Source organism: Carica papaya, chromosome 2 (genome assembly GCF_054855325.1).
Source record: "Carica papaya isolate Zhongbai chromosome 2, ASM5485532v1, whole genome shotgun sequence".
Taxonomy (NCBI): Eukaryota; Viridiplantae; Streptophyta; class Magnoliopsida; order Brassicales; family Caricaceae; genus Carica; species Carica papaya.
Genome location: NC_142310.1, coordinates 34,914,685 through 34,929,063, shown reverse-complemented (window position 1 = coordinate 34,929,063; position 14,379 = coordinate 34,914,685). Strand labels below are relative to the sequence as shown.

Genomic DNA, 14,379 nt, shown 5'->3' with positions numbered 1-14,379 from the left:
CATTTGATTGTGTTTGATGTTTGACATATATATAACTCCAAAATATTTGATTTAAATAAATCAAATATTATAATTCGTAAATTAATTATATTTTACACTTTAAATAATAATAATATAAATTATTACATTGTATTGAATTAATTTTGTTTAAAAACTTGATTCATTTTAAGATTGTGCAAAATGTAACATCTTTAACTATAAATAAACTAACATCTAGAGGGTATTTTAATACCATTATAATAAATATATATACATATATATATATATATGAAAAAGATAATTATGCTTAAAAATTACATTAAAACCCAATTAGCACAATCTTCCTTTTTATCTTCATCGTGCACGATAGCGACTCTTGGTCAATTTTATTCACATTAATTTATCTATATTGAGAGCTCGTGTATATAATAATGTTAAAATTTATAAAATTTTTAAATAAATAGATTAATTTAATATAATATATTAAAACAAAATATACACTGTTATAATAAAAAATCTATACTATAAAGACATTCGGTGATGATAGAATTTTTCGATATAGATTAAAATTTTTTTATATATATTTAAAAATTACAAATTTCAATCTCAATGAAAATTTTAAACTTATTATTTTATGGGTATATAGTAACGGACAATAACTAATAGTTAATGGTTAATTCAGTAAAATTAATAACTTATTTTATTAATATATTGATAGAATTATAATAATTAAATTAGATCAAATTTTAATGAATATTTATATTTTTAAACAAAAAAAATATTATAAGATGATTAAATTTATTTAATTAGGGTGGTCATTATATTTTTAAACAAAAAAAATATTATAAGATGATTAAATTTATTTAATTAGGGTGGTCATAATAAATTAAAATCCGACGTATGTTTTCTATTTATAGAAAAAATATCTCTAAACAATTTTTTTGTGACAATTTTTTTGGTCCACATTGTGTCAATTTGTTCTATAGTGGAAATAATTATATAAATAACAATTATAAAAATTATTTTTTTTTCTCTTATTTATAAATAGCCTACAAAAAATGCTACTAATAATGAAACTTTAATTAGTAAAATATTTTATATAAAAATAGAATAAAAAATCAATTAAACGGACTGTAAAAAATCGTTTTTTTTAACAGGGCTGGGTGATGGGCCGCAGTAAAGCCCATGAACACTACAGTCTGAGGAGGGAGTATAAATAGCGGTCGCCATGAAACTGAAACTCCGGAGTAACGAAAGAAGCCGGGCAAGGATTTTGAAGCAGAAATTGAAGGGAAAGGACGAAGAACTATCATTTCTCTCTGCAGTTTAAAAGTCGATTACAGTTATATTCAGGAATGGATGATGAATTGTTGGAGCTGCAGAGGCAATTCGAATTCGCGCAGCAAGCGAAGTCGAGTATCCGATTATCGGAGCGAAATGTCGTCGAATTGGTCCAAAAGCTTCAGGAGCTTCGCATCATCGATTTCGACCTCCTCCACACCGTCTCTGGAAAAGAATACATAACTCCTGTACTTCTCTTTCTCCCTCTATCTTGTTTGGTTTCTGAGAAAACTCATGTGGGAATAATGCAAGGAAAGGAAAATTTTGAGCTTATGTAAATTAGGCATCAATTCATTCCCTTATTTCTGTGTGAATCTCCTTAATTGGCTGTCTGTTTGGTTATCGAGGAAAGGTATACCAATAGGATGTTTTAAATGATGATTTAAGCTCAATTTAGGGGTAAATTGAGCAAAGTGAGTCGAAATAGTTCAATCAGGCTTTACTTAGTCTTTGTCATGCATCAAATTCTGAATGCAGCTGAGCAAATAAATTTCAAATATTATGTCATGTTCTTGTAAATGAAATTTATTGGTTTCTGTTATTGCTCGTCGTCATTGTGCTATAGGAGCAATTGAGGAGTGAAATTTTGGCAGAGATCAGCCGACTAGGGCGTGTCTCCTTGATTGATCTGGCAGATATTACTGGGGTTGATTTGTATCATGTTGAAAAGCAAGCTCAACATGTAGTCTCAGATAATCCGGGGCTTGTGTTAGTTCAAGGGGAAATAATATCACAATCTTATTGGGATTCTGTTGCTGAGGAAATCAATGAGAGGCTTCAAGAGTGCAGCCAAATTGCTTTAGCAGATATTGCTGCACAGTTACAAGTGGGCTCTGAACTGGTGGCATCTGTTTTGGAGCCCCGCCTGGGAACTTTGGTAACCTAAATCTTGATTCTATGGAATTTTATATCTCCCAGGGGAAAAAATGTAATGGAGTTTCTTTTTTAATAATTTTTTAGGTGAAAGGTAGGCTTGAAGGTGGGCAGCTATATACGCCGGGATATGTAACTCGTGTTAGTGCCATGGTCCGTGGTGCTGCTAGGGGTGTCACAGTTCCAACAAATTTATCAGTCTTGTGGGCCAATTTGCAGCAGTTACTGCTACAAATGGATGGAGCAAGTGGGGTAGCTGTTGAAGGTTCATTTTTCCAATCCCTATTTAATGGTCTGTTGAAGGAAGGCGAGGTTATTGGATCTCTCCGCGCAGGAGTTCACTGGACCCCAACTGTATGTGACTTTTGATTTAGTTTCAGTCTGTTATTTCTAGATTCTTTTTTTTATCAGAAATGCGATGATCAACTAGATCTTTGCTATCATTTGGGATCCTTTAAGGTTTTCTTCTTTCTTTTCAAATGAATTCTTTTCTTATATCAGCCAGTATCATAGTCAAGGTTTCATCTCTTGACTTACTAAGGTCAGGTGTCATTTCTGAGTTATTACTATTGGTTGCCACTTTGTTTGTAATATATTGAGATGGTGCATAGAATGGGCTAATAGAAATGACTCCTTTGCTTCATTTACCACTTATTTCATTCAATTGTGTTTAGATGGAATTTTTAGTAAATACAATAGGGGGAGGCAAGAGAGAGTAGAACTGGGAAATATTTTTTAGGGTGCAATTTTAATTCAATTGAAGCTCATTTCAGTAGCTTCTTCGGCTGTTAACATATGTGTTTCTGAAATTTGGGCAGGTTTTTGCTATTGCTCAACGGGAATGTGTGGATTCTTTCTTTTCACAGGTTGGGACCCTTATGTTCTGTAGATCTATGATGTTTAAGTTCCTTTGTTGATGAATTTCATCTGTCTTAGACACGACATCTCAGTTTGTATATGTGAAAATCTTTTTTGGACTCAAGACCTTCCTCTTTTGCATGATAAATTGATTTTATATCTAGGTTGCAGGAAAAAGTTGGTTTTATATTTTTATTTAAAAAAGAAAAGTTGATATCGTGCTGGTGTTTAGTGTGTGTGTTGAACTATTCAACTTAGGTTTTTTAGTTCTAATTTCTACCTTTGTAGATTTAAGGGGTTTATTTTTAGTCTTCTAAAGCCACGAAATACAGAGTTGCAAAATTAACTTCGGTGTTATTGAAAGTTTGATGGCAGTGTTCGGATTGTTGGCATCACTGTATGTCATAACTTAGCACTGGCTTGCTATTCCAAATAATAAATTCCAAGTGAGGGGGGAAAAAGTAAAAGTTGGAAGGATTAAACCCTATTGCTAAGATTCAAATTTTCTGCATCATTCAGCACGAATTAAGTTTGTCATCGAATTAATCCTTTAGATCTCTTACTTTTCTCGATTGATAATGTGTTGTATGCCCTTTATCTTCCACTGGTAGAATGTATTTATTAAGAGTTTCATCTTTTAATGATTTTCTCTGGGGATAATTAACATTTTATCTTCAGCGGGTGAGCAAAACTCTTAATATGTCTCAACTGAGGTTTTGTCCTCATGAGTGAGCTCGATGATAATGTATTATATGTTTTTTATTTTCCATAGGTGGGTTTTATTTGTTAAGACTTTTTTTTATGATTTTCACTGGAGATAATTCACATGTTATCTTCAGTGGGTATCTGAGAAGCATTCTAAATATGTCCTAGTTGACACCTTATTCTAGTCAGCAGTCGTTATCTCATTATCAATTATTGGGGGGGGAGGGAGGTGGTAAGAAGAGTTACTGTATGATGACTTGACTAAATAAGATGACCACATTTTATTGTCAGTTGCACCATTCCTTCAAGGAGAGTTAACTTTTAAAACTGGATTCTTCATTGTCTATAATGCAGAATTCTTTTATTACTTATGAAGCTTTGCGCAAACTTGGAATTTCTCAGCCTATACCATTCTTGCAGGTATTTTATTGCTTTTCCTAGCTTCTTGTTTCTGGAATTTGTTTAAGGTTATAAAATCTTAGTGAAGACAAAACATTTTATAAAATTTTATTTCTGGATTTTGGTCATTTGATGACTAAAATCTGTGATTGTGTGATCCAATTTAGTCCAGGTATTCTGAAGGTATACCTTTAACCACCATTTTCATTCATCCCTCAATGATTGAGATGTTGGATGCAGCCACTGAGGACGCCTTGGGACATAATAGCTGGTAAGGGCTAAAACTAGCGGTTTTTTCCTTTTCATTTCCGTTTCTATCCTTCTAACTTCTTGAACTGGTATTTTTTGGGTCCACTCAAACTGACAAGTAGAAAAGTTATGTCTTGCACTATAATCGCGTACTATACTAAATGATGTAAACATAAAATATTGGCTCAGCATCCTGGTAGCATATGTGATGGTTTTTCACATTACAATGCTGAACTTAATGGAGCTCTCAATAGGTAGGACTTCTTTTTTGTGCTTGGTTGAGTTTCGTTTAATTTTAAGCCTTTGAAGTTTCTATGTTTAGGGCTCTACACCTGTTATAAACTAGAAAATAGTAGCCAGGTGCTTTTGTTTGTTGTTTGTATTTCAGCTTCTTCATGTCATTGCAACTTGTTCAGTTAAAGCTACCTACCTATAGCCTTCATGCAATAAACGTCGGAGTCAAACTTTGGTGAATATAGTACATGATTATTATTTGATATTCTATGTAAGGATAGGTAATATATCTTCCTTCATTGTTCGCTAGTTCTCAAAGTATGACAGAAATTAGATGTACAAGTTTTGAGAATAAGTTCTACCTTTGGTGTGCTTTGTGCTCTGGATGAAAAAGTTGGTATTTGCTCTTCTTTTGATCATAAATCCATGTTTTGTTATTATATTATGCCAATGTGTCATCTAGTTGGTTTTATGCCATTTAACTATCTACAAAATTTCCCACTCATTCCACCATGCGTTGTTTTATTTCTTTTGTTTTACAGTGAAAACACACAAATGGAACTCTTGATGTGCATAACTGATTGTTAATCACTCAATTCTTTGTGGATTACATTACTTCTTTCATGGAGGGAAACAGTTGCATGTGATCTTTAATCTGTTTCCTAACTTTGACTTGGGTGGAATGGTGCAGGATCGATTCACTCTCTGTTTTGCCTGCATCCTTTGGATTGGAAGATGCATCTAAGATTTTGTTACTTTGTCCATCTGTCCAGTCAGCCCTGAAGGTGAATTCCTGTTATACAGTGATTGCTGATTCACATAATTCTTGATTTATGGTCATTTGTTTTGTTTTCATTTTCAGGATAACAAGGCACTTTTGGTGGGGGAATCCTATATATTTAGCAATGGCTTTGTCAAGGTATTTGTTATTTGAGGCATTGCTCCCTTATTGATTGTGATATGAATTGTAGCTGTCAACCTGGGTCATATTGATGTCATTCTGCTGACCTTCGTTTCAAGAGAATTCTCTCTCCTCTTTCTTTTGTCTCCATATTTTGTCCGTTTGAATTTTGTGACTCTTGTTGATTAAAAGGCCAAGTAGTTTCTGTTGAGGTTTATTTAGCCCGACCAATTTTGTCTCTTAATAAAGTCTTGATGTCAGCGACTTCTTTTCATTGGCTAGGATATATATGACCAAATTGAAAAGGAATCAGAAGCCTTTAGTCTCTCAAGGTCTTCTTCTGTCCCTCAGAGTGGTGATTCAGATTTTACCAAAGAAGCCAAAGTTGGGCATGATTCCGGCAGGTTTGAATCAGTAGAAAGGAGCAATGAGACTGGTAATAGTAAACTTGCTACTGAAAAAGGATCAAGAAAGAAAAAGGGTAAAGCTTCTGGGTCAAAAGCAGCTGTACCTGAAACTGGTTCAGACAATCAAGACTATGTTTCAACAAAATCCAAGAAAAACCAGAAGAAAGGAAGGGATTCTTCATCCTCACAGGTGGCAGATTCAAAAGCAGCAACTAAGAAAGATTCTTTTAAAATGCAAGAGGATAATTCTAATGTCCCTTCTGAAGACTGGGTAATGCAGAAAATCATGAGCATGGTTCCTGATTTTGCAGAACTAGGTAGGCTCAGTTAACAACATCTGACTGAGCTCATTAGGCATTAGACTTTGTTGACTAATTCTGAAACAAGCAATGGTATAATGTGGCAGGTGATGAAGATGTTGAAACAATTCTTCGTCACTTAGCAAATTATATGAGACCAATGCTCATAAATTATTTGAAGGAGAAAAGAAAGGCGTTGTTCACTGAAAATGCAGAGAGAATGAAATGCTTGCTTGACGACCTGCAGAAGAAACTTGATGAGGTTGAATTTATTTATTTTGTGTTTTCTCCTGCATATAGTGTTTTGTAAGTCTGGTCATTATTGTCCTATTACCTTTTGTTTCAGAGATCTTGCCCATCACTTCAACCCTTCTATATCTTATCTTAACTGTGTTTTCTCTGCTTTTGGGTTTTGGCTCTTCTGTAGTCTTTCTTAAATATGCAGCTGTATGAAAAAGCATTAGATTTGTTCGAAGATGACCAAACAACTTCAGTAAGTTTTTCTTTCTGCCCCCTTCATGCTGATTTTCTAAAGGTTGATATTGTTGATGGAAAATCCTTGTGTGCTGTGCAGGTTATTTTTCACAGGCATTTGTTAAGAGTGATAGGTGCTCCTATCATGGATATGCTGTTTCGTAACTTGGTAGAAAGATTTATATTATTTTTCATCTTTAAGTCACCTTGATTTAGGTTCCTAAAACTTATGTGACAATATGGGATAATCCTTAATTCTTCCTATGTAGGATGTTTACAATAAATTAAAGAATGGGATTGAAATTGAAGATTCTCAACAGCAGGAATCTGTTACACTTAGTCCTGGAGAACGAACTGCTCTTGTATGAGATAGTTAGCCATTCTATCTATTTTTGTGACACATGATTCAGGTTATAGTTTTCTAATGAGAAATTGTCTTCATTATTCCATTTCCTGTCTCTTCTTTGTGCAGGCAAAGAGTTTTCCAGGATCACTCTCAAAGAAGGCTCTTACAGTAGTTGAAGCTTTGGAAGGGAAGGTTAGCTGTTTGTCGAAAAAATTCCTCTCCATGCTAAATTTTGTCATCAGAAAAGTACCACTAAGTTCCATTGGGAATTAACTGACTGCATTTATTGTTCAACACAAACTGAGATTTGCAAGAATATATGTACAACTGTCTCTGGCTTTTAGAAAGGTTATTTGATAGTGTTCTGTATATAAGTTCTTGAGTTTCTGTTGCTTTTTTTTTATTGTGCTAACATGATGATAGTATTTTTCTTTTCGTTACAGTCTCCTTTTTTTTTTTCTTTATGCTTGATTGGGATTGTTATATATTCCTGCATTTGTGCATCTATCATCTGAGAAACTTTTGATTAGACTTGCTTCTTGAAGGCTTATTGATTTTGAGAACTGTATTTCACTTTTTTAGTTTTTCTTTGTCTCTTGTACTTCATTTCTCGCAATTTGCTTGAATTATTTTTTTAACATTGAATGTTGTATGCATCAGCAAGTGGAGATATTCATGGCTGCATTGCGAGATGTAGCAGAAGAAAGGTACTTGTTTCTCTTTATTATTTGCTTTTTGCACCACTCAGAATTTTTTGGTATGGCATTTGCATTTAGTAGTTTGTTTACTCTTTTTGCAGTGCATTGCCATTGAAAAAGCTCGAAAAGAAGCTGGAGAGAACTCTTTTGCATTCATATCGCAAGGTGCGTTTTCTTTTCAGCATTTATGATAATGTTGGTAATTATTTTATGTCTTCTGATTGATCGAATTCATGATTAGGCTGGGTTGGTACCTTGTGTCCTTGTTTGTAATTTTGACTTGTTAAGATAACACGTCTAACAGCATGATTGAAAAAAGAAGGTATCTTGTTGAAGACAATGTTTCTTTCTTTTTCCCTTAACGAAAGCATAGTGCATAAAGGTGTATTGCTTCATTTTATCTTCAGCCAGTTTACTGTAGGATTACGCTCTTCTGTAGATAGTCACTGATTTGATTGACCAATTAAACTAGAGTTATAACTTGGAATTCATCTTTGGTGTATCTGCATTCTTATTATGTTGCTGGCAGGATTTGACATCTCAAGTTTCTGCTGAAACTGACCCAGTTACTCTTCTGCCGAAAGTTGTGTCCTTACTTTATATTCAGGTCAGACACTACATATTTCTTAGTTTGAATTTCCATGTTGCCTGGTAACCTTCATTGTTTTCAAATATTAAAATATTCATTTCTTTTTTTGTTTATAGATTCACAATAAAGCTCTTCAAGCCCCTGGAAGGGCCATTGCTGTTGCTATTTCTCGATTGAAGGTATAGGTTTTACCATAACTTATCTAAATGGACAATTTTCATCTTCAATCCTTATCTTATGCATAGTTAAATTTGTATTGACTTTTGTAATTTTCTTTTCTAAATGAAAGGCATTTTTCTGAGCATAGTATTAATTCTCTTTCCTTTTGAGAGGGAAAAAAAAGATGCTTATCGAGTCTAACTTTATCTTTGAATCTTATTTTGTTAATGTTGTGGTTTATCATCATTTAGGTGGGTATTGTTGAGCCTAGAATTCCTGTAATGATATATTAATTAGGGTGACAACAGAATGTGAATGTTCCTGAAATAAGTAATTTAAATATTGTTTGGAGAAAATATTGAAGGGGCTCTCTCTCTCTGTGTTCATCATAACAAAATCATTCTGGCTAATTTTTGAGAGTTATTATCAGTATCTATTTATTTATGGACTAGATTTAGCTAACATTGTAGAAGACCTTTCAGGTTTCTTTGTCAACAATATTTTAGGTATTCTATTTGCTTGAATATATTCTAGATTCATTATTTGAAAATTCTATTGGATGATGTGTCAACTATTCAGGATAAATTAGATGACTCTGCATACAAGATATTGACAGATTACCAAACAGCAGTAGTGACCCTTTTGGCACTCATATCAGCTTCAACTGGCGAGGTGAGTATTTTGGCATTCATGCTAATCAATAACCAAGTTTCTTTGGAACTTCATTATTCACGCTTGAGTTTGTTAATTATCACTGACTTCCAAGTGAAGCAAATATGGAAAGCAAGTTTGTTCATGCTGCCTTCTATAATTTTTTGTCCCATAAGAGAGTCAAACTGACCAGTTAACTTGTTAGTTTTTTCCGCTATGTCCTTGGGTTAAGATGAACCTTACCCTACCCCTATTACTTCCTTTTCACTGATATACACTTTTTGTATACTGACACGGCCCAGGAAGAAGATTGTTCATCCGATCGACTCTTGAGCAAAAGGGAGCTTCTGGAGAGGCAAATGCCAGCATTGAAAAGTCTGGTTTTGGGAACTTCACAATCCTGAGGCACGGAATAAGGAGACTATAACTTCCAATGTGAACTACATAGAAGATGTTAGCTAGGCACATCTTGTCTCCATTTTCGAACATTTTATTGTCTCTAGGGGCAGAATCTGGATAACACTGAATCTGGGGAACTCAAGATGCTCATCTTTTATAGTTGAGCTTGCACATTGTTTTGTTATCTGGCCTGCTCATCGGGCAACTAGTTAATAAGAAGTCTAGAATTTTTAGCGCATAGAGTATGATATTTTCTGTTGCAATTTAATGGGGTTATTTTTTTTGTGACAGTTTAGTGTTATGATTTTCTTAAGAAAACATTTATATAATATTCATGTATATGCTGATATGACAACTATATGCTTTTTTCATCATCTCCGATGAGAAACTGTTCTTGACTTCATGTTTCGTCATTGACAATGGTTTTCTGAGTAGCAGACAAGGTTCTTGTAGTGCTTATTCCAAGATTCCTTATGCAATTGTCTGGAGGAAAGCAGAAGAAGACCCACATACATTTCCACATACAGTTCCTTGATTGCGTTATAGAAGATACAATATATGCATACACAGAATATAATCCTCATTCGTCAATTCCAAAATGTATTTTGATATGTATTTTTGCAGTTTTCAATAGTTGCAGAAATTTGAGGTCGTTTCTGTTTTTTGCTCTGTTAGTCTAGCTTGACTTGGTATCTTACTTGGGATTTATAGAATGGAAGATATATGCATATATGTGTAAAATTCTGTATGATAGGCTCCAGCAGGGTTCTGAAAATTTGACGGCCCAACTTCTGAATTTTTTTTCATTTCAACTTTGACAACCCAAAATCTTATGACTTCCAAACTTGGGTTCAGCAAACAATGATCAATTCAAGACAAATTTGATATATAAACATAAATTTCACTTACCCATCATGAATCTTACACACAAAGTTTCAGAATCAACACAGAAAATCTCCAAATTTTTCACACATGAGACACACTCTAATAACTCAGATAAACAGTGAACTGAAGTAGAGTCTCAGCTCCGTCAGTTTCATGCTGATTCGTAGCAGAGAAAGTCTTAACAGTAGCAAACCCTTTAGCATTCACATACTTTCCCGTCCCACCCATGATCGCAAGATGAGATTCTGAAACCGCAGTTCTATGAACTCCAAAAAAGCTGATACTATCCACGTAGCCTCCACTCTCAAACATGGCGGTAAACGCCATTGTTTGACTACTTCCATCTTCAGAGCTCGCCACGTAAAACCCTTGTGCTTTTCCCACCAACCCAGATCCCAGCTCGTGCCCTTCGGTCAGCTCATCGTCGATGACTGTCATTGTTCCAAACATGAGTTTTTGGAGGGTGGTTCCGTCGGGAAGTTGGCCGCCGTTGAGGACAGGGAACCCGTTTCCTCCGGTGATGAAATTGTTGTTGCTGTTTTGGATTCCTGTAGCTGCGTTTCCACTCAGACCAGTGAGTAAAGGGACGTTGTTGTTGTTGAGGATTCCATTGTTGTTGCTGTTTACAGGGACGCCATTGTTGAGCGGGAGGTTTGCTCCGTTGGGTTTTGCGAATGGGACTTGGCCGTTCACGGCGGGGTTGACGACGATCCCTGTAACTGCTCTGGCTGATGGGTTTGATCCTCCGAGTATGTCGTGCATGAAGAAGATAAGTGGGTGGTCCTCGCCATTGCCAATTGCTGGTATTGGGGCAGTTACTACCGGGGCTGCTCCTGCTCCGGCGACTGGTGCGGCGGAGGCTACTCCGGCGGAGGCTGCTCCTGCGGATGCTGCTCCGGCAGAGGCTGCTCCTGCGGATGCTGCTCCTGCGGAGGCTGCTCCGGCGGTTCCAGCAGCCGGAGCAAGTGTTTCTTCTTCGTCTAGGATTCGAGCCGAGGTTGCTGAGGTGATTACGAGAGCTATGAGGGTCGAGAAGAAAGCAAACTTGAATGAAACAGAGATGAACTTGTGGGTAATTGCCATGAGAATAATGAAAAGAAGTTGTAAGGTGCTTCTTCTTTTGTTTTGAATGGGAGTTTTTCTGTGTTTACTTGATGATGTTCCGGGATAGGATGGAGGTATATATACACACACATATATATGTATAGAACTGTGTATAAAATGCGTAGATATAGGTATGGAGTGTAATAAGATGGAGTTGATGAAATGGGTTAGCTGTTGGCATCTCTAATATGCTGGTGTTTTGGTTAGAGCTTGGACAAATACATTTTTTGGCCTTAAAATAATGTACTTGATAATAATATGAATATCTGGCCTTAATTTCTGTTGTACCAAAACCATTGCTTAGGAACTAAAAGCAAATATCTATATTTATATATTTTATATACTTTCGAGTAGAGAATGCATGAGTATGTGTATATGTATATGTGTGTGGGTGTCTGTGTGTGTATATATGTGTATATTCTTCAGTGTGGCAAAGTAGCAGCTTCCTAGACATACGTATAGAGGTAAATACATATATGGCCAATATAAATTATTTATAGGCCTGTAATTAACGCATCCAGAAATGGATCAAATTCTTTTGGTAATTTTTATTTAACGATTTAATCAAGTCATATGGAAAATAATTTTCTAAGAAAAAAATAGAGTACTAGAATTTAGTATAATTATCCAAATAATAATAATTTTTTCTCTTTCGTGAAAGTTCAATGAATTAATTTCTGAGTCTGTGTGTTCTTAAAATTAAAAAAAATAAAATTATAATTAATAATTATTCATTCGAATGATTGATTCGTTATATTTTTTAGTACGATTAAGATGATATAAAATATAAATATAAATAAATTTTCATTTGGCAAAAATAATTTTAGAATATCCTCACGAGCTTTTATTACTGTTCTCAATAAAAAATCTATAAACATGGTTCCAACCAAATGCAAGTAGAAGAATATTTTTACCCGCATAAGCAATCAAATGCAATTAGAGGAATTTTTTCCTTACATTAGCAATACCACATGCAAATTGAAATTCATTTGAAATAATTAGACCTTATTTTCAGCTACAAAGATAGTAATTGATTTTCTTGAAAATATGAAATAGAAGTTAAATTTATCGTGTAATTTAGATATTCTCAAAATCTCGAATAATATTAAAAAATTTCATGTACACAAAACAAACCTGTAAAACTACTACTATCAACAAAAATACCATATCATATTCTCTCTTGATTATTAAGAACCAAAAACCAGTTCATTTGCAAGTTCAAAATCTGACCTTTCATGGTCACCACATGAATCTCTAACTACATTTTCCCAACCCTCTAAACCAAATCCCATTTTTCTATTCTCCATCTCCTCCAAAACAAAGCAAGCACCATCCAAATTCCCAATCTTCATTAACCCAACAACCAAACAACAAAAAGTTTTCAACTGGGGACAGTGTCTACTTCTCAGCATCACACTCAAAACTCTCAAAGCCGAATCAAAATCCCCCACCCGGCAGAACCCATCAACCATCATCCTATATGTAGCTGCATTTGGCTCACAACCCTTCACCTGCATTTCACTCAAAATTCTATAAGCCTCATCAGCCTTACCCTCCTTGCAAAAGTAGCTCACCAGTATATTATATGTCACAACATCAGGCTTATACCGCCTTTTCTTCATCTCACTGAGTAAAGATTTTGCCTCTTCAATCCTCCCTCTCTTTGCAAGATCAGTAATCAAGACACCAAAATTCACAAGCTGTGGCTTACAGCCTTGATATTCCATGTCAAACATCATCTTTTTAGCTTCATTGTACTCGCCAATGGAGCATAAACCCTCCATCAATATTGCATAGGTCACCGCATTTGGGTACTTTCCCTTCCTAATCATGTCATCAAGCAAGCTTTTTGCTTTCTCTACATCACCCTTTCTGCACAAAAACGTTATAAGAATATTATAAGTCACCACATTTGGTTGAACCTTTCTCTCAAGCATTTCATCGAACATGTAGCATGCATCTTCCCACTTCCCCTCTGCAAGTAATCCTTTCATCATTATATTGAATGACACCGCGTTTGGACGAAATCCCATTTTATAGGATCTTTCAAAAATCCCTTTTGCATCGACAAATCTGCCATTTTCAACAAGTACATTCATAAGTGTATTCAAAGACATTAATGTACGGACCGAATCAAAAGAAGTCATTCTATGGAAAATCTCAATGGCCTTATCCACCAACTTGGCTTTTCCATAATGCTCAATCAACGCAGTGAAAAGCATCTCTTTGCACCGAATATTACGGGATTGTATGTAACCGAGAACTGTCTCAACGCCGTCGAAGTAGCGAGATCGAGCAAGCTTGTAGATGAGAGCAGAGTAGGATGGGTAATCGTGTTTGAATCCCATTCGGTCATATTCATGGAAGAGCGATAAAGCTTCAGCTGGGTCTTGTATTTCTTTGAGATTGGCGAGAAATGGTGAGGGTTTGCGTTGCCTCTTTTCAATTTTTTGAGGAGGTTGTTCATTTCTGGATTTGGTCTTAGGTTTGACGGGACGAAAAGTTTGGTACTGATGAGATTGTATGCTATTTATTAAATGGCGAGTTGACACTGATTGTACTCGATTAACAGTTTTTAATGTCAAATAGATCATAGCATCTCCAGGTGGTTTTGTACGAGCTCTGTCTGATTCCCGGGAACTTTAGAAAGAAACGGAGGAGAACTGGAATGATCTCACAAAACGCTACTGGAGTGGAGCAGACATACCTTACATATTTTCGATGCGTTTAAAAATGCACCGGGCGCCTGCATTTATGTACGTATATATGTATCTATCTACCCGTATCTGTTGGAGGTTTGGGCTTCTAAAAGCCCAGTCACTTGGGCTT

General features: G+C 35.2%; 3 protein-coding genes across 3 annotated transcripts; 1 reads left to right on the top strand and 2 right to left on the bottom strand.

The window, feature by feature from the left end:
- The first annotated feature begins 1,213 nt into the window (after positions 1-1,213).
- LOC110826260 (E3 UFM1-protein ligase-like protein) lies at positions 1,214-9,799 on the top strand. The gene is made up of 20 exons (XM_088214352.1): positions 1,214-1,508; positions 1,886-2,197; positions 2,281-2,547; positions 3,012-3,059; positions 4,111-4,176; positions 4,323-4,426; positions 5,330-5,423; positions 5,501-5,557; positions 5,822-6,263; positions 6,353-6,507; positions 6,673-6,738; positions 6,820-6,888; positions 6,989-7,081; positions 7,192-7,257; positions 7,726-7,772; positions 7,865-7,928; positions 8,293-8,370; positions 8,469-8,531; positions 9,091-9,183; positions 9,465-9,799. Exons 1-20 carry the CDS (start codon positions 1,335-1,337, stop codon positions 9,564-9,566), a joined length of 2,460 nt encoding a protein of 819 aa, XP_088070478.1. The 5' UTR covers positions 1,214-1,334; the 3' UTR covers positions 9,567-9,799.
- A 624-nt stretch (positions 9,800-10,423) lies between these two features.
- On the bottom strand, positions 10,424-11,629 carry LOC110826264 (dirigent protein 25-like). The gene has a single exon (XM_022056880.2). The coding sequence runs from the start codon at positions 11,527-11,529 to the stop codon at positions 10,546-10,548; it is 984 nt and encodes a 327-aa protein (XP_021912572.2). The 5' UTR covers positions 11,530-11,629; the 3' UTR covers positions 10,424-10,545.
- Positions 11,630-12,634: 1,005 nt separating this feature from the next.
- Positions 12,635-14,284, bottom strand: LOC110826261 (Tetratricopeptide repeat (TPR)-like superfamily protein). Its single transcript, XM_022056877.2, has one exon. The coding sequence runs from the start codon at positions 14,142-14,144 to the stop codon at positions 12,738-12,740; it is 1,407 nt and encodes a 468-aa protein (XP_021912569.2). The 5' UTR covers positions 14,145-14,284; the 3' UTR covers positions 12,635-12,737.
- Between the last annotated feature and the right edge of the window lie 95 nt (positions 14,285-14,379).

Excerpts from the sequence above, each read along its gene's own strand:
- LOC110826260 (XM_088214352.1), top strand. The coding sequence starts at position 1,335 with ATGGATGATGAATTGTTGGAGCTGCAGAGGCAATTCGAATTCGCGCAG. Across the intron at positions 4,177-4,322 it reads AGCCTATACCATTCTTGCAG|TCCAGGTATTCTGAAGGTAT; the intron begins GTATTTTATTGC and ends GATCCAATTTAG. Across the intron at positions 5,558-5,821 it reads TTAGCAATGGCTTTGTCAAG|GATATATATGACCAAATTGA; the intron begins GTATTTGTTATT and ends TTCATTGGCTAG.
- LOC110826264 (XM_022056880.2), bottom strand. The coding sequence starts at position 11,529 with ATGGCAATTACCCACAAGTTCATCTCTGTTTCATTCAAGTTTGCTTTC.
- LOC110826261 (XM_022056877.2), bottom strand. The coding sequence starts at position 14,144 with ATGATCTATTTGACATTAAAAACTGTTAATCGAGTACAATCAGTGTCA.